Source organism: Drosophila ficusphila, unplaced genomic scaffold (genome assembly GCF_018152265.1).
Source record: "Drosophila ficusphila isolate 14025-0441.05 unplaced genomic scaffold, ASM1815226v1 contig_791, whole genome shotgun sequence".
Lineage (NCBI taxonomy): Eukaryota > Metazoa > Arthropoda > Insecta > Diptera > Drosophilidae > Drosophila > Drosophila ficusphila.
Genome location: NW_025064737.1, coordinates 17,448,648 through 17,467,076, shown reverse-complemented (window position 1 = coordinate 17,467,076; position 18,429 = coordinate 17,448,648). Strand labels below are relative to the sequence as shown.

The 18,429-nt window shown below is 45.1% G+C and overlaps 4 protein-coding genes across 4 annotated transcripts; 1 reads left to right on the top strand and 3 right to left on the bottom strand.

The window, feature by feature from the left end:
• Nucleotides 1-312: 312 nt before the first annotated feature.
• LOC108092137 lies at nt 313-7,362 on the bottom strand. Its single transcript, XM_017191646.2, has 5 exons — nt 6,621-7,362; nt 6,255-6,504; nt 3,724-5,972; nt 1,643-1,946; nt 313-1,058 (listed from the first exon to the last, which is right to left on the bottom strand). Exons 1-5 carry the CDS (start codon nt 7,121-7,123, stop codon nt 369-371), a joined length of 3,996 nt encoding a protein of 1,331 aa, XP_017047135.2. The 5' UTR covers nt 7,124-7,362; the 3' UTR covers nt 313-368.
• A 1,423-nt stretch (nt 7,363-8,785) lies between these two features.
• On the bottom strand, nt 8,786-11,453 carry LOC108092194. Its single transcript, XM_017191721.1, has one exon. It carries the CDS (start codon nt 11,330-11,332, stop codon nt 8,816-8,818), a length of 2,517 nt encoding a protein of 838 aa, XP_017047210.1. The 5' UTR covers nt 11,333-11,453; the 3' UTR covers nt 8,786-8,815.
• A 158-nt stretch (nt 11,454-11,611) lies between these two features.
• LOC108092204 lies at nt 11,612-14,427 on the bottom strand. Its single transcript, XM_043209023.1, has one exon. The coding sequence runs from the start codon at nt 14,317-14,319 to the stop codon at nt 11,722-11,724; it is 2,598 nt and encodes an 865-aa protein (XP_043064958.1). The 5' UTR covers nt 14,320-14,427; the 3' UTR covers nt 11,612-11,721.
• Nucleotides 14,428-17,073: 2,646 nt separating this feature from the next.
• Nucleotides 17,074-18,080, top strand: LOC108091894. The gene is made up of 2 exons (XM_017191279.2): nt 17,074-17,745; nt 17,807-18,080. The coding sequence occupies exons 1-2, from the start codon at nt 17,216-17,218 to the stop codon at nt 17,973-17,975; spliced, it is 699 nt and encodes a 232-aa protein (XP_017046768.1). The 5' UTR covers nt 17,074-17,215; the 3' UTR covers nt 17,976-18,080.
• The last annotated feature ends 349 nt before the right edge of the window (nt 18,081-18,429 follow it).

Below are 18,429 nucleotides of genomic sequence, written 5' to 3'. Positions count from 1 at the left end.
ACTTAATTGACCTAATTTGTATGTGTAATTAAAAATTTCGTGTACTCTTGTTGTGAATTTAAAACCTTTGCGAAAGGACTTATTAATTGGAAAAAATGGAATGTTGGAAAAAGTTCGTATTTTCACTGACTCGATAAATATTTTCCAAATGTAAAGTCGTTATCATATTCCTAATCAAGTTGCACTCAAACCTTAAAAAAAAATTTAGCTCAAAAGTACTTTAAAAATACTTCTTGCAAGCTGTAGAAATCAGTTCAATTTTTGGGTGTGGGACTCTCTTTGGCGAAGTTGCAATTAAAAATGGCAGGAGGACACAATTAAATTGTATATTTGAAAATTTAAGGCAACCATTTAAATTTTTCGGGAAGTCAAAACGGACGATGGCAGTCCACAGAACACGGATCCTTTATCAGACAGGGATAACACCGATAGGGATCACACCGATAGGAGTCGCAGGGGCGGCAGCCCTTGCCCCTTCTGGGAATGCAGCAAAGCAGAGGAGGCGGACTGGCTAGTAGGAACCTGCGCCTCCTCTGGAAGTCGTTCAGGCCATCCTCTCCGATTGCATTGGGAGACTTGGGTCTGGGCCGCTTGTCCTTGCCCTCCTGCGGGTTCCAGGGGCGGACCAGGGTGCCCTTCTGCTGCAGATACTTCATCATGTCGGGGCCCCTTCTCTTTTTGGCGATTGCGTCCAACTCCGCCTGCTTGGCCGCCTTGGCGGCATCTAAGGCGGGCTTGAGAAATCGCTTAGGATATCGCACTGGTATCGGATCGGATTTGCCGACAGGGCAAAAGAATCCCACCGGGCCACCTGCTCCTGCTCCCCGAGCGCCAGGCCCTCGTGCTCCATGTGGACCGCCGCCCATCAGACCGAAGACTCCGTCCTCGAAGACCACTTCTCCGGGCAAACCACAGGCCATGATCTCGTAGCGATCGTCCACGGCGCAGTCGAATCCCCGATATAAGGTGGCACCAGGATGGGGTACGTCGGAGGTACTATTACGCGGACTGAAGAGAAAAATAAATTGCAAAAATTTTGGATGAGAAGATATAATCAGCTAGAGTATTTTTAAATTATTGATTACTAAATCATGCTTTACTTTTTGAGCCATACTTTTTTTTTAACAGTGCGTTGTTTAAATTCTTTTTCTAAAGGTTTTCTTTGCTACTTTTCTTTTGCTAATTTAGACGCAAAATTTTTTTACCCTGGAAATGAGCTTTTTGCATTTTGCGAAAGGACTTTGATTGATTTTTGGGTGTGGGACTCTTTTTAAGGATGTTCCGACCAGGAAGCTTTTTCAATTAATTACCTTTTGTTAAAATCAACAATTTAAAAACCAGGAAGGCACAATTATATTTTTATTTTAAAATTTAAGGCAACCATTTAGATTTTCCGAGGAACCAAAACGAATGATGTGGAGTCCAAAGGAGACGGTTCCTGCTGCAGATAATGTCGCACTGATAGGAATCGCAGGGACTGTAGTCCTTGCCCTTCTGGAAATGGAAGACAGCAGAGGAGGCGTGCTGGCCAGTTAGAACTTATGCCATCTCTTGATGTCGTTCAGGCCGTCTTTCCCGATTGCTGCGCGGGCTTGGGTCGGGGCCGCGTGTCCTTGCCCTCCTGCGGATTCCAGGGGCGGACCAGGGTGCCCTTCTGCTGCAGATACTTCATCATGTCCGGACCCTTCTTCTTTTTGGCGATTGCGTCAACCTCCGCCTGCTTGGCCGCCTTGGCCGCATCTTGGGCTGGCTTGAGGAATCGCTTCGGATATCGCACTGGTATCGGTTCGGACTTGCCACTCTTCGGCTTGCCAGGGCAAAAGAAACCCACCGGGCCACCTGGTCCTCCTCCACGAGCGTCAGGCACTCGTGATCCTTGTGGTCCGCCGCCCATCAGTCCGAAGATTCCGTCCTCGAAGAGGACGCCGGCAAACCAAAGGCCGTGCCTACGTGACAAATTTTAAAATTTTGGGTGAGAGATGAAACATTCAGTTAGGGCATTTTTAATTTTTTGAATTATAGACTACCAAATCAAGCCTTACTTTCCAGGCCAAACTTTCTTAAACAACTCGTTGTTTAAATTCAGAAGTCTTATTTTCTGCAGTTAAGACTTAAGCATTATGGCCTCTTTTTCACGGTTTTCTTTGCCGCTTTTATTTTCTGTTAACAAAGGTATGAGATATATCTTTTTCTTTTCCTAATTTACGAGCTAAAATGTTTCCACCTGGAAAAGCGCGTTTTGCATTTTCGCTTTGCCCACTTAATTGCCCTAATTTGTTTGTATAATTAAAAATTTCGTGTACTTCTTGTGTAAATTTGAAACCTTTGCGAAAGGACTTATAAATTGCCTTAGTTTGAATCCCTTGGGTTGAAGGATAAATAGTCCGCTCAGAAATTCCCACAGGGAAAATGTAACTTTGCTGTCAATTATGAAGCTGTCTTCAAATCACTCGAAATTACTAGTTACATCAAATCTGCGTGAAATATAAACCACTTTTAAATAATATAATTACAAATTTGCAGATCATTTTATATTGAACCTAATTCAAACCTTTGATTTGTGTTTTACGAATGATGTAATTTTATTTGACCACTCATTAGGGTAATATACAAGCCTCGTTTGTTTCATCCGAAGTATGGATATGATGCGTTTTCTGCTAATCAGCTTAGGTATTTAGCATATATTAGCAATTCCCATTAATTTGCTATTATGCCGTGTGCGTGTGTGCGATTCAGCTGATATCTGAATCGCTTTTGAGAGCCCTTCCCCCAAGTTTTCCCGGCCCCCTGTGCGTGCCTGCCATTTAATTAACTGCACAGACAACATTTTCAATCTCGACTCCGCTCCACTCGACTCCACAAACGCAACCCGATTCCGATGTCATTTCGAGTGGGAATGGCAGTCCGAAATGCTGTTATAATAACGCAAACAAGCTGTTGGGCTTACAAAATCTAATCCCCTGCTTGTCTGTACGTCTGCATGACGGCACTAAAAACTAATTGAAATTGCCATATTTCATGTATAATATACGAGAGCGAGGCTTTATGGGAATCTTCTGCCATAACATAAAATTTCATAATGCCATTCGGGTTTTCACAGCATTAACAACTGAATGTTGTCTTCTGCTCTTCGATATGGCATGCAAAAATTTTAAAAACGGGAGAACCATAAAGACAACTGTGTAATCCTTGCATAAGTATTCTGATTTGTTTGTGTTTTGGCAAAAAGTTAAGATAAATTTGGTCATACAGAAATTCAAGCCTTTAATACCTTTTTGGGAATACTTTTCTTTTTTTTAGTACTTTTTTGACTAAATTTTGCAAAAAGGTTTGATGTAATATTTCAGAAACGTCTTGAAAAATGTGTATTTTGGTCAAAAATCAGATCAGTAAAAACTAGTATTTTGGGCATAAAAATATAAATACTTAAATGTAATGTTCCAAACCTCTTCAAAGTCGTAATATCATTCCTAATCAAGAACTAATCAATTCTCAAAAAAAGTTTTTACAAAAAATGAGGCCAACCTGATACCAGGCCAACAGAATGCATTATTATTTTATAATATTTATATACTATATATACTTTATGGGGTACCCTCTGCAAGGGTTTATTAAATAGCCAGGAAGATAGTTGGAATTTAATGTTATAAAATTTAAGACAATCATTTAAATTTTTTCGAGACACTAAGCGGATGAGGTGGAGTGCAAGTGGACCACTGTCCTCAGCAGATGATGTCGTAGCGGCAGGCATCGCAGGGATTGCAGCCCTTGCCCCTCCTGGGGATGGAGCAAAGCAGAGGAGGCGGACTGGCCAGCAGGAACTTGCGCTTCCTCTCAAAGTAGGTGAGGCCATCGTCTCCGACTGCAGTGAGTGGCGGGGGTCTGGGCCGCTTGTCCTTGCCCTCCTGCGGATTCCAGGGGCGGACCAGGGTGCCCTTCTGCTGCAGGTACTTCATCATGTCGGGGCCCTTCTTCTTTTTGGCGATGGCGTCCTTCACCGCCTGCTTGGCCGCCTTGGCCGCATCCTCGGCTGGCTTGAGGAATCGCTTGGGGAATCGCACTGGTATCGGTTCAGATTTGCCGCCACCCTTTGGCTTCTTCACACCAATAACACCCAATATACCCTTTTCAATAGTTCCAACACCACCACCAAGACCTCCGCGACCCCTTCCGCCGCCAAAGACAGCTCCTGCTCCTGCTCCTGCTCCACCTTTTCCCCAAGCGCCTGGCACGCGTGTCCGTCCGCAGGGGATCGGCTGGGGTCCATGTGGACCGCCGCCCATCAGCCCGAAGACGCCGTCCTCGAAGACCACCTCGCCGGGCAGACCAAAGGCCGTGCCCATGTAGCGATCGCCCACGGCGCAGTCAAATCCCCGGTAGTAGGGTGGCACCAGGATGGGGTACTTCGGAGGAAGCGGAGCAGCGTCCTTTTTCGAGGTCTGAGTGCCATGGTTGATCGTTTCCGGCGGTGGCGGCTTATACGGCTGCTCCGTTCCCGCCGGCGGGGTCACGTCGAAGTCAAACTCCATGTCGCTCTCGCTGGTGTCCGTGAGCACCAGATGGTCACCAGCTGGCGGAATGGAGTGACGTCGGCACTCCCTGTTCAGAGCCCTCTGCAGATGGACCTTCTCCACGGGATCCCGGCAGCGGCACATCATCAGCGTTTGGTGGCAGGTGCACTTGCGGAAGCCCTTGTCCTTCAGCTTCCTCTTGATCTGCCGCAGAGCCACCGCCAGTTCGCTCTTCACAATCCGGAAGGTGATGGGCTTCTGCCGGACACCCAGAGGTGATAGCGGTCTCAAAGTGATGAAGATCTCTCCGTTCTTCTTGCAGATATTCAAAACGGGCGAAGCTAGTTCCTTTTCCCTCTCCAAAGTCTCGGCATCCTTGCACTTGGCGAAGGCGGTTTCCTTGGCCGGTTGCTCCAGGAAGAACTTCATCAGCTGCTTGATGGGCTTGCGGATGGCTCCTGGTCGCCAGCCCAGCTTCTTGGCCTCCCAGCTCTTGCTCCAGGCCCAACCATGTCGCTTTGACACGAATCCCGACTGATGGACACACCGCTTGTGCCTGCTGCTGATTTGTCCCTTGTTGTTGGGAGGAACGTAGGCGGGCTTCTGGGGTTGATTCTCCGTCTTCTTGGGCTCCGTCTTCTCCGGCTTCTCCGTCTTCGGAACGGCACGCTCACAATTCTCGTCCAGCTCCGACATCTTCTTGGTGTCCTTGATGTCGTAGAGATCCCGAAGTTCGGAGAAAACCTTTGCCAAATAAGGTCTGCAATCGTCGGAGCTCTTGTTCACTACGCAGTAGTCCTCGGAGTCCTTCGGTTCCACCTTGGGGCACTTGGGCGCCGGCTGATCGCTCTTGAAGATGTCCGCACACAGCTTCCTGATGCGACAGTGGGCACACATCTTGCCGAACTTACAGGTGCACCGGCACGGTGGACACTCCTCGTCCTCCTCGGCGGCTGCCCTTTCCTTCTGGGCCTTGTCACAGGGATCCACACAGTAATCGTCTATGGTCGCCGGTCCCTTGCCCAGGTACTCGAGCAGGATCTGGTCCGCCGAGAGCTTCTTCTCCTTGTGCCGCTCCTCCACCACGGGCATCGGCTTGATGCCGCACTTCGGGCAGGCGGCGAACTTCGGCAGCCAGGACATGTTGGTCAGGCAAACCGGGCAGAAGCGGATCGGCTTGATGTCCGGCTCCTTGCCATCGCAGTCGGCGATCGGCACCGGAATGAGGTTTCTGTCGCAGAAGTCGGGCTCCTGGTCCTGGGTGGCCGGCAGGTAGACGAAGCACGGCTTGTCCGGCTTCTCCGGCAGCTCCAGAGAGGCTGGTGCTTCAGGTCGGCACCAGCAGGGATTCATCCCGAAGTTGTTGGCTTCCTCGGGATCGCGACATGGAGGTTTCGGTGGTGGCATCCCTGTTTTCTTGGTTATCGAATCAATCATGCGCTCGTACTCGATGGCCATTTTCTAAAGGTAATTTTAAGATATGCAAATTAGGTAAAATAAAAATATATATAAAAAGATATCATCCAAAAAGTTTTACAAGTTTATGAAAATAATACATATAAGTGGAATATCCTAATTAATAAAACCATAAACAACCAAGTTGTACAAGGTTGTGAAATTGTGAACAAATAATAAAGTAAGACAAACAGGTTTCTCTTTCCCCAAAAAATAATAATCCATTTTATATTGGAGAGACTTGCATTGCAGTCAAAAAATTATTCGATTCATGAAGATTAAACCCACCTTCAGTTCACAACAGGCTGGTATTCCGGATCCGTTGTCCGTCATCATGTTGTAGGGCTTGATGCCGCCACCTTGGCTGCGATACCGATCCAAGTCCAGTTTGAGGCGCTCGTCGCCCTCCTCCTCCTCCAGATCATTGCGACAGGGCTCACAGGCACTGGGACACGTCTGCGATTCGCCCATCACGAACATGATGTCCTGCGGATTGATGCTCCTGTCCATGTTGCGCGTGCACTCGGTTTCCTCCTCGCTAAAGTAGGGATTAAAAAAGTTGCGATGAGGAGAACCCAATTACATAACTTTAATTACGCTATCAAACTAAACTGTTTGCCTGGCTAATTCCAATTTAAATAAGTGGGTACTTACTCAGCAAGGCACATGACGACCAGCCGGCAGAGGAACTCCAGTTTGCCGGTGACCACACCGCCGCTCGCCAAATTGATGACGTCCGAGTGTAGGATGTCGGTCATGTCGTTGTCGATGGTGTTGACCACGCTATCCGGAAAGGATGCCTGGCCAGAGCCAATCGTCTTCTTGCTGTAGACCACCACAAATGATATGCCGCAGTCGCCAACATTTTTGCGGATCTCCTTCGCCGGCTTTTGGAAAGTCAGTCCGGCATTACCCTTAAAATCGGTGACATTTATCTGACTGGGTGTTAGTGGAATTGGGGTCTTGAAGAAGTTGGCCGTGACTTCAAGCTTGGCGGGATTGGTGAACTGGACACCATTGGCCTCCACATTTGTGACAATGAGGTCGAATACGAAAATAGGAAGTGGTTCCTTCTTTGGCGGAGGTTTCTTCTCAGGTTTGGCCTCCGCTTCCGGGGGAGGTTCCACAATAGCCACCGACTTCTTTTTAGGTCCCATCTCAAGTCTCAAAGGTCCAAGCTCTTGTTAAAACTTTCGATATGTAATTTTTCACTGCCTGTGCGAACTTGTGAATGCAAAACTATTCTGGGTCATTCGACTTTCGATTATGTTGAATTTTTTTACTTTAGATTTTTTTGTAATACTTTTTATGAACTTACTACACTTAACCTAAAGGTAAAACTGAAAAACACAGGCAGAACAGTGTAGTGAATATAAAATCAAGCCCAACTCTGACCAGCTTCAAATGAAAAATGGGCTCCAAACACTTTTGGCAGATTTTAAAAGCCTGTTTTGAGTTGGCATTGGTATCTGGTTTTACCAATGGGATTATATAACAAGGATTTCAAGTTATTTGATTCTATTGACATACTTTATCTGTTTTTCTTGGAGATTGGGAATAACCACAGAATTAGCGGAATCAGCGCCGAGCCCCCTTTAATTTAGAACCTGTTTTGATGAAGTTTAATTAAAATAAGAAAAAGAAATAAACCGTTTCGTGGTAACGAGATTTTTTATTAAAACACTGAACTTGTTAAAGTGTAAGCCATAAACCGTTTGATCCATTAAATCCTTTGTAGGTTCCTTGAAGGATTAAGCTTAATGGATACCATGGCCGCCAGAACCTCCATGGCCGACAGGACCTCCATGGCCGGCAGAACCTCCATGGCCCACGGGACCTCCATGGCCCACAGGACCTCCATGGCCCACAGGACCTCCGTGGCCAACAGAACCACCATGGCCGGACTGTCCACCATGTCCTGCAGAGAGGCCGGGAGTTGCCTGGACTGCAGCCAGTGCGAGCAGAAGAAAAGCACACAGAGCAAAGAACTTCATTGTTTCGAATATCGATCCATTCTGAGGGGCGACCAGATCTTTTATACCATCTTCGAAGCGTTTCGCGGCTACCTGTTTTACAATTTTTGTATTACCATTTTGTGTTCTGAAATCTTAAATGTTTAATTTATGATGTAGGTGGCTCATTAAATACCGGTTTCTCTTGATAATTTGTATTGGTTTGTGCAAACAACTTTATTATGCATTGTTATATTTATTAGCAAACAAAGACGATGGCACCACCAGCGTCAACAAATTTCTGATTAAAATTTTTAATGACAGCAAACTATTTAATTTACAAGTCAGTTTAAAAAAATCGGTCTAAAATTAGATTGATCTTGGATAAATAAGTTCAAATAGCCAATCCTAAATATAGCTCTTTGTTAAAAACAGGGACAAATTTTTTGAATTTTTATTTAGATAAAAAACAAATTATGGCTTGTTAACATTAAAATTGGGATAACCCAATTAATTTATAAAAAGATGCTTGTTTTATTGGTGTCGTAAATTCACAGTTTAAAAAAGAATCGATAAGTTTGAGCACGAAAATAGCTTTAATATACTTAAGATCTCCTTGATCTCACCGCGGGTTGATAAGAAAAACAAGGAAGCTAGCTTTTTTTAGGGGATCATATCAAATGTTGATCTCTTTCTCTCTCTCAATTGGAAAACCTTAAGAAAAGCCACTTTTTATTGCATGCTGTTCGCCTGGTACTTCAAAGTGAGTTTTAACTGGCCTATTTTGATATAAATATATATATTATATTTATGGGGTCTGACTGAAATTATAATACGCTTTGCAAGGGTATAATAAAAAATCGAAAAGTTGTTTCAGTCATTTAATAAAAAATATAACTAATACTTTGATTTGGCCTGCATTTTGCATATTATCTTCCGCGGAAGTCCCTTCCACACACTTTTGGTGAACCGAGATGGATCAATGCGGTCGCGAGCGGTTCCAATGCGCAGTGGTGCCCCTGCGTTCTTTCCCCAAACCGTTGGGTGTTTCCAGACGACAGGTTTGCCGTGCTGTCCACCTCTTCTGTATCCAAACACTCCGTCCTCGAAAACGTTTTCCACATTGCTGCCGAAGGCTGTGCCCATATAGCGGTCTCCAACGGCACAGTCGACGGCTCTCCAGTAGGGATCATGGGGAACTGGATATTGGCGTGGTACCTTCGGAATCTTTTCGAGCCCCGTCTGGGTGCCATGGTTCACCACATTTCGCAGGGCTTTCCTCTTCGGCTTCCAAGTTCCCGCGGGTGGTGTCACATTCAGATCGAACTCCACATCACTGATACTCGTGTCGGTGAGAACCAAGTGCTCGGGACAGGGTTCCATGAGTCTCTTCTGGCACTCTTTTTTGAGGGCCCTGTTTAGGAGAACCTTATCCAGGGCATCGCGACAGGTGCACAACATCAGCGACTTGTGGCAGGTGCACTTCTCGAAGCCCTGCTTCTTCAGAGATCGCTTCATCTGGCGCAGGGCCACTGCCAAGTCGCTCTTCACAATCCGGAAGGTAATGGGATCCTGTTTCATATCCAAAGTGGGAAGAGCACGCAGTGTGATGAATATTTCACCATTCCGCTTGCAGACATTGAGCACCGGGGGACCGTATCGCTGTTTCTCCTCAAATTCTGCACAAGCCTCGGGACAAATCTTCCGATGTTCATGATTCATTAGGAAATGCCGCATCACAAGGCAGGAGGCTCGCAGGATGCTTCCTGGTCGCCATCCATTTATCCTGGCCTCGCAGCTCGATTTCCAATTCCAACCATGACGGCGGGATACGAAACTGGAGGAAGGCACACACTTCTTGTGGCCCTTTTTCGGTGGATGGTTTACCCCGCCAAGGCTTCTGTCTGATTGGTACAGGGATTCAACTATTTCCTTGGTGGATCGCCTGCTATGAATGGAGAAGAGCGACTTGGCCTCGCAGCGTTCCTTGATGGCAGTAAGTTTCTTGGTGTCGTGCAGATGGTAGAGATTCTTTAGCTCGTAAAATACCTTCGAAAGGTAGGGCATATCATCCTCCTCGTTCTCAAAAAGCACACAGAAATCCTCATCGGATCTTGGTTCAGGCCTAGGTTTCTCAGGTGGCGGTGGCGCTTTCTTATCATAAATGTCCTCGCACAACTTGCGGATTCTGCAGTGGGCGCACATTTTGCCTTTTTTACAGGTGCAACGACACGGAGCGCATTCGTCGGTCTGCCGAAGAAGCTTTTCGCAGACAGGCTCACAAAAGTCCTCGAATCCTGGCGAAGGTTTCGGTCTCACCAGCAGTTTGTTCATAATTTCATCAGCCGTTTGCTTTTTATTTAGTTCATCTGGCAAAACGGGAAATGCCTTTATATTGCACTTGGGACAGGGCATGTATTTTGGCATCCAGGACATCGAGCACAAGCAAGTGGGACAAAAGCGAATGGGCTTAATACCATGATCATCGTCGGCTCTTAAGGGAACTTTTATACAGGGCTCTTTGGGCACCTGTCCTGGAATCCTAGGAGTGTGCATGGGAGTCCTTGGTGTCGGATCAGTGGTGTTTGTCCCTGTGAGATCCATCGAACTTGAAGGACAGTCCAAGCGCTTAACCTTCTCGGCCACCGAATCGATGATGGTCGAGTACTCATGGATGAGTCTTTTTAACTTGCCGAAGGAGGGCTTCTCCTGGGGGCAGCGATCGTCTTCGGGGAATATGGCTCTCCGATTCTCCCTGCTTTTGTAGCGCTGCAAGTCCAATTCCAGTCGTTCATCTCCTATCTCCACACGAAGTTCAGAACAGGGCTCCGAAGGAATTTGCAGCAGGGGATCGGGGTCACCAAAGAGGAACATCACATCCTGGGGATTAATGTTGGGCGCTTGGCTGGCGCAGCTGCTCCTCTCCTTTTTGGGAACAATCAATGACATTTTACTGCCAGGAAAAACACTTTCTCCCAGGGGCTGCAAAGCCGCTTGCTCCTCACATTTCAAAGTCAAGCGAAGAATAATGCTTATGGTGCCAACGACATCAGCTCTTCGGTTCAGATCCAGCGTCTCCTGGAGCAGCAGATCATTCATGGTTGAGCTGATCTTGTCGAGAAACTCCATTGGAAAAGTCATAGTTGCACCTCCCAAAGTTGCTCCCTGGTAATTGACCGACATCGACATTCCCTTCTCCTCCAGACCTCTCCGCAGCGACAAGGGATCCGAGGAGATCTCCATCTCCCTGTTGGCCACGAAATCAGATACATTCAACCGACTGGACGTTACCTTCTGAGAACCCGCGGCCAACTTTGTGGTCACCATTAGCTTCGAGGGGTTCTCAAACTTTACGCCAAAAACTTCCACATGGGTGGCGGCAAAGTCGAGCAGAAAGTTAACATTTCCTTCCATTTTGGGATTGATAATTAAATGTGTTTTTTGAATTTGAATGATCTCTTCTAGTATTATTGTGTTAACAAAATAAAATGTATAACCAATGAAAATTGGAAACACTAAATGTGTGAGTTTTAAGTTTAAACAAAAGTTGTAACAATGACAATGTAATGGCATTAAACTAAAAGCAGCCTAGAACGTAGTTTCCAAACTTTGCCAAAAAATTACAACTGAGTTTTAACAAAATATATTTACTACCTTAATTGTTAATTTGATAAAAAATGCTTTTATTCGACATTTGTTATGTATACTTTTTTATATACACAAGTAATATATTTCAATTTGGTTTCACATTGCTGATAAAATTCCATCAGATACTGGAGATGTAATACTTATTGTAAAAAGTTTTATAGTTTGCGATTCGTGCACATTTGGTAAATAATCTTCTTTGGAAGTCCCTTCCAAACAGTTCGTGTAAACCGATATGGATTGATGGAATCTCGGGTAGTTCCAATTGGCATCGGTGCTCCGGTTCGTTTGCCCCAAACCTTTGGGTTCCGACGAACGGGGGCCTTCCCATGCTGACCACCGCCTTCGTAGCCGAATACTCCGTCCTCGAAAACGGTTTCTACATTGCTGCCAAAAGCTGTTCCCATGTAGCGATCTCCAGCGGCACAATCGAAGGCTCTCCAGTAGGGACTATCGGGCACGGGATATTTTGGGGGTATCTGCCGTTCGTTCTTGTCCCCTGTCTGGGTGCCATGGTTATCCACATTTCGCAGCGCTTTCCTCTTCGACTTCCCAGTTCCAGCTGGTGGTGTTACGTTCAGATCGAACTCCAAATCGCTGACACTCGTATCGGTGAGTACCAAGTGCTCGGGGCAGGGTTCCATGATTCGCTTCTGGCACTCAATTCTCAAGGCCTTGTTGAGCTCGAACTTCTCCCAGGCATCGCGACAGGTGCACAGCATTAGGGACTTGTGGCAGTCGCACTTCCGGAAGCCCTGATCCTTCAGAGATCTTTTAATCTGGCGTAAAGCCACTGCCAAATCGCTCTTCACAATCCTGAAGGTGATGGGGTTCTGTTTGATATTCGATGAGGCAAGGGGATTTAAGGTAACGAATATCACGCCATTCTTCTTGCAAATATTCAGAACTGGCAGACGATCCCGCTCCCGTGCTTCGTGATCAGCCATAATATTTTTACACAAGGCTGCTTCCTCTTTTCTGAAGAGGAAGTACCTCATCACTTCACCGGCAGCTCGCATAATGGCTCCTGGTCGCCAACCAAACTTCCTGGCCTCCCTGGAACTGGGCCAATTCCAACCATGACGACGAGGAACCGAATTTGAAACTGGCAGACAGCTTTTGTGACCCGCTCCCAGGCGACCAAATTGCCCGGGAATATGATCCAATCCATCTGGAGAATGTTTAAGGGCTATCGTAGACTTCGTGGAGCGATAAGGAAGCAATGTCTGTGAATCGCAGTGTTTCTGGATATCCAGCTTTTTGGTGTCGTGTAGGTTGTACAGATACTTGAGTTCGCAGAAAACTCTTGACAAATAGGGACGATCGTCGATGGGTTCTGGGATCACGCAGAAGTCCTCTTCTGAATTTGGCAGCGGCACTTTTATGTGTTGGTCGTCTTCTGGCACCTTTTTTGCGTCGCTCTCAAAAATGTCCGCACACAATTTGCGAATGCGACAATGGGCACAAATTTGGCCCACTGTGCAAGTGCAACGACATGGAGGACACTCCTCATCCGATTCCGATTCCGGAATCGGAACACCCAATTCAGTTGTAAACTTTTTCTTTTTTTTACCACTTCGGTAACCACTTTTTCGCTTGCAGGTTATTGCGCAATTATCATCTGAATCTTCGGGCTTTCGAGGCTTAGTCAGCACCTCCTTTACGATTTCATCGGCCGTTAATACCTTCTTTGGATGTCCTGTTAGCACAGGACGAGCTTTGACTTTGCACCGAGGACAGGGAATATACTTCGGCAGCCAGGACATTGAATACAGGCAAACGGGACAAAAACGTATGGGTTTCACATTATTTTCGGTATCATCTCTGATGGGAACGGGTATAAAGCGCTCATCTAAGGCTTCCTTTTGGGTCCTCAGAGGAGATTTCTTTTTCGAAAGAGGTTCTGTAATTTCAGGTGGACTTGAGAGTCCGTCCAACCGTTTAACTTTATCGGTTACCAAGCCAATGATCTGCGAGTATTCATGAGTGAGTTGCTTAAGCTTCGTAAGGGAAGGTTTCTCCTTGGGACAGGGATCATCATACGGGAAGATCGCACGACGATTCTCCCTGCTTTTGTAGCGCTGCAAGTCCAGATCCAGTCGTTCATCTCCTTCCTCAGGAGCAAGTTCGGAACAAGGTTGCGATGGAATCTGCAGCAGGGGATCGGGGTCACCGACGACGAACATCACATCCTGCGGATTGAATGTGGGTCCCAGTCGTTGGCACTCTGCCTTTTCCTCTTCCTTCTTTGGAGGGATCTCCTTAATGGATGATTTACGCGACGTTCTGCGGGAACTCGATCTTCGCTTCTCTTGAAGAGCCTCTAAATCCAAGCACTTTACAGTCAGCACAAAAAGGAATCCGATGGAACCAATGCAATCGATTCTGCGCATCAGGAGGATGGTGTCCTCGTACAAGAGATCATTCATGTTGGAATAGACCTTATCCACGAAGGTGTCCGGCAGGAAAAATTTATTCGTGCCCAAGGAAGATCCTCCGTAACGAGCGGAAATTTGCATTCCTTCGGTACTCAGGAATTCTCGCATCGTTGACGGAGTGCAAGTGAACTCATTCTGCCGATTGTTCACGAAATCCCTTACGTTTATTCGACTGGGCGTGATTTTCATACTTCTACCGGCAAACCTGACTAGAACATCGCATTTTTCGGGTTCCGCGACCGGCTTGTACAAATCCAAACTGGTGATCACCATATCGAACAGGAAGTCCACTTCCTCGTTTTCCCCACCGGCGTCCATTTTTGGGTTATAAAAATCACTGTTCTAAATTACGTATACAAAGAACCTAAATTTTAGGTACAAATTTGTGCAAAAGTGGAAACTGTGTGCGAATTGTGAAGATGATAAATATTGTGAAACATAATAAAAGATTGTGAGACAACAAAGTCAAGGCGATGTAGAAACCTATAGAATAAGGTTTAACTGGCTTTAAAGAATAAAAGTTTAGCAAATAGTTTTCAACGTGTTAGCAAACTAAACAGTTGCTCTGTTTAAGCTTTAAGCTTCTTAAATTAAACCACTAAAATCTTTACAGCTCAAGAACCTTTGGGAACAGCTGTTACTAAAGTTTGTCCAAATGCGAACTCCAGTGACCTGCACTCTGACCAAAGGACCCTAGAGAATTTTCAGCATGTCTGGCGCAGCGAAAAGGAGCCAAATGGGTTTCTAATTACCCCAGTCACTCCTAGTCCCATTTTCGCCTGTTGCACTGGGCCAATACCCCAAATGGGCCTCCCCCCGGAAAAGTCCCACTCTTATTTATCGCTACACCTTCCTTTAAGCCGCTTAGCACGCGATGCCTGCAAAATCTCACACGCCCCCCAGAGTTTGCCCGCCATTTATCAAATCAGCTCACATGCTTATCTAAATTAAGTTCAATTTTAATTAAATTTCGCGCATTAGGTTCACTCATATCGGTTATCCTTGCTGGAACAGCCGCTGCACTCCTCCCCCGAAAACTAGTTTATAAACGAAATTGGTTCCAAACACTGCGAAAATTGTCGAAAAATGCTGAACCGCAAAATGGAAACGTTTTATCGGGAAGACCGCCTGACTAACTAAGCCGATTTAATTGGATACAAATTGGCGCAGCCAAATGTTCACTGAGTTCAGTGGGAGGAGGGGTTATAGAGGAGGGAGGTTGGAGGTCAGGTTGCTGTCCACGCCAATCGCCAAACAATAACAAATTGGGTCCCCGAGTCCGGCGAAATTCGTTGGTGTTTTTTTTTATTTTTTTTTTTGCCTCGGTGTGCGAGTTTCTGCTGGCCAAAGTGGAAGCCACTCGTGCATAAATTATACGACACTAGTACGTATTCCAATTTACTCTGACCAATAATGAAGTCCATAGGTGGGGAATTGAACTTAAGGAAAACCGAAAACACAAATAATTAACTAACCATCAATAAGTTCATTTATACTAAGATGCCCGAAAGAACTCATTAAGTGCTTTTCTTAGGCGCTTACTTACTTAAACTTAAACATATTAAAAGCGCTGCTGAAAACTTTTAAAATGCATAGGAATTGAAACTACAGACTTCTTTGGCTGCCCAATATGTTCAATCTACTCGAATAAAAGCACACGCAAATACTGCAATAATATGCCGCTTTCAAGGAATTAAATAGCGTAAAAGCAGGATCTGAGTAGTAAGGACTTTTTATTCATTGAAAAATTTCTCAGCAAATAGAACGTATTTACAATTCTCTTTTAACTATTAAATCCGAATTAATTTGGGAGTTAAATTCATTGGTATTTAAAACACCTCTTTCGAGAGTATTTAGCAAGTATACGCACTATAACTTTTCATTTGATGGCTACACAATTTGGTTGGAATTGGCACAAACATGAACACCATTTTCGTGTGGCCAAATTGGCTCCTCTGGCCAAAACGTGGCATTAATGACTTGTTAATTAGTTGACCATTCTGTCTAGTGAAGCAATTGCAAAACAATTTCGCCAGCAATTGTCAATGGTTAGCAGCAGTCGAAATGCCTGAATTCCTTCGCATGCATAATTTATGCTCCGAATCGGTTTGCATTGATGCACGACGCAAATAACTAAAGCTGAACCACTTTGGCCACATTTATTTGCATATTTCTCCTGTCTTGTTGCATTTTAATTGCTTTGGCAAATTAATGTCTGGCCTCAAAATAAATGCAAAGCACTTTGCGAGCTGGAAAAAGCCACCAATTAGAATGTCCGAGTGCTGGGCGAATATGTTGACCATAACCCTGAACATCTGATGGGGTGAAATGGCACATAAGTAGAGCTTAATAAATCCTCTTGGATGAACCATAAAACAAAAGATGTTCTCGGCCACCAGCATCAGTGGCAAGCTGGCAAAACTAATTCCGATTCTCGGTTGGCCATGGCCAAAAGAGCTCGGCTCCCACAAGTAATTGGTTAGAGAGAGTGTTCTTGGTTTTTGGCTCTTGTTATGCCTGAACGAGCACTCTTGGTTTTCGCACGTTACGTATACGCCACAAATACCAAGTACAAGGCACCTAATGCCATCCTCGTTGGCGGTTGTGGCTGCATCCAGCCCACTGACACTTTGCCCGGATTCAGAAGCCAGAAGCTTTTCTACTGCTCCTGCCACTTCTCCTGCCGGCAGACAAATGAGTGCTCCCATTAAACGCTTCTGAAATATGCTGGCGAATCATTCACAGCAGGAGCAGCAGCTCTTGAAGAAGATTGGAGTTCTCCCTGCCAATAAATCTGCAGATTCGCCACTCGGAACGGAACACGTTCCCCGGGGTCCAAAGTGTTAAATCGTATTTGATTGCACAGTTTTCGGTTGTTCAACGCATCGAGTGCATTCACTGCAGAGGTATATTTGTTCAAGCAAAGGGGTACATGCACAGTAAATAAACCAAAAGAAATATCTTTAAATGATTTCTAAGACATTAGATTAAATTTATTAGGCAAAAGACATTTTAAAGGTGCGAGTTGATAGTAGGAATAGCAGCTCAGAGTTTTCCATTCATTTCATTATTTTCTGTGTGTTTGTTCATGGTAGTCGTTCAAAATTATTATGTAGCCAGGAAAAGTTTTCTTAGAATTCTGCTTTCAACCTCGTAACCAGAGCTTAGTTACTTTCCAAATATTTTTTTGCTAATTCCCTGAAGATCGTGAAAAATGCCGAAGAAAGGCAAGAAGGGCAAAAAAGGCAAGAAAAGTGTGTTCGGAGCCAAGAATTTACTGGCTGCACAAGAGCCTCCGCCACCACCTGAGCCAGTTTTCGATAGGAATCTGCCCGTCTTCTCATTCGATATTATAATAACCCGACTGGATGTCATGGGTGTGGTTCTTGCAGATCCCAGGAAGCTGGTGGTGACGGTTAAATTTGGAGAGAACAATCTCAGTCTCACAGTCAGCAGAACAAATGTTACCGAGTTTAAGCCAAATGCCAGCAAGACTTTCCAGACGGAGCCACCGAATCTTGCCCAGAAACTTGAGGAAAATGGCATGAATTTTGAGGTGATGTACGACGATAATTTGGTTGGCCAGGGACAGTTGAAGCTACCTGAAAAACTGATTGAAAGGGTTAAGCTGGACATGAAGCCGTTCTCTTACACAAGCACTTGCAACCTGGAATTGGAAACTAAACCAGTTGGCAAGCTGGAATTCCTTTGCAAGCTGTTTATCAAATGCGGTGATTATGCAAGGTAAGTAGAGATAACTTTATGAAATACTTAATAATTTAATCCACCTTAATTTTGTTTGCAGGGCGGGTGAAACCTGTTCCAGTTTGGAAAGGAATCTGAGTCCAAAGGACATAATGTTTGTGGTCGGCAAATCACAGCCTAATACCTGCGATTGCGATCCCTGCAGAGATGTTATGGAAATCGACACCAGAAAGCAGAAGGACTATATAATCCAAAGAAGGCATCAATAGGAAATTCATTTTCGGATAATTTTTGAAGGAAATTAAATTTGCAAAAATAATTACACAGCACAAGATATTTACCTAAATTAAAATTGTACACTCTATACATCCTTATTCCCTTCATGTTTTCGAGGCAAACAGCTTTAAGGTACAGAGCTTTAAAAAATGGCTATTCTGAAACCATTTTTCCTGCCTGTCAAGCATCGCTCTGCTTGATTAGAATGTGACTTCAATTTGGGGTATTTTTCTGGCTTTTGTAGATAAGCAAATATTTGGGTCCGGGATCAGGTTGGATTTTTATTACACATTTTGCTCATTTTAATGTCCTGGCAGCTTTGAGCTGTTTGTCTGGTCCTTCCACCCCCTCCTTTCCCCTCCTCCTTTAACCCCCTGCATTTTGGGGCACATGTGTGTGTGGGTGTGTGTGCCCATAAAGAAAAGTGAGTTCATCTATTTTTTATTT

Bases quoted from the DNA above. Each gene is read 5' to 3' on its own strand.
- LOC108091894 (XM_017191279.2), top strand. From the start codon at position 17,216: ATGCCGAAGAAAGGCAAGAAGGGCAAAAAAGGCAAGAAAAGTGTGTTC. The intron at 17,746-17,806 runs GTAAGTAGAGAT...TTTTGTTTGCAG, and splicing joins AAATGCGGTGATTATGCAAG to GGCGGGTGAAACCTGTTCCA.
- LOC108092137 (XM_017191646.2), bottom strand. From the start codon at position 7,123: ATGGGACCTAAAAAGAAGTCGGTGGCTATTGTGGAACCTCCCCCGGAA. The intron at 5,973-6,254 runs GTGGGTTTAATC...AATTACCTTTAG, and splicing joins CAGCCTGTTGTGAACTGAAG to AAAATGGCCATCGAGTACGA. The intron at 1,947-3,723 runs AGGACAGTGGTC...TTTGTCACGTAG, and splicing joins CGCTACGACATCATCTGCTG to GCACGGCCTTTGGTTTGCCG.
- LOC108092194 (XM_017191721.1), bottom strand. From the start codon at position 11,332: ATGGAAGGAAATGTTAACTTTCTGCTCGACTTTGCCGCCACCCATGTG.
- LOC108092204 (XM_043209023.1), bottom strand. From the start codon at position 14,319: ATGGACGCCGGTGGGGAAAACGAGGAAGTGGACTTCCTGTTCGATATG.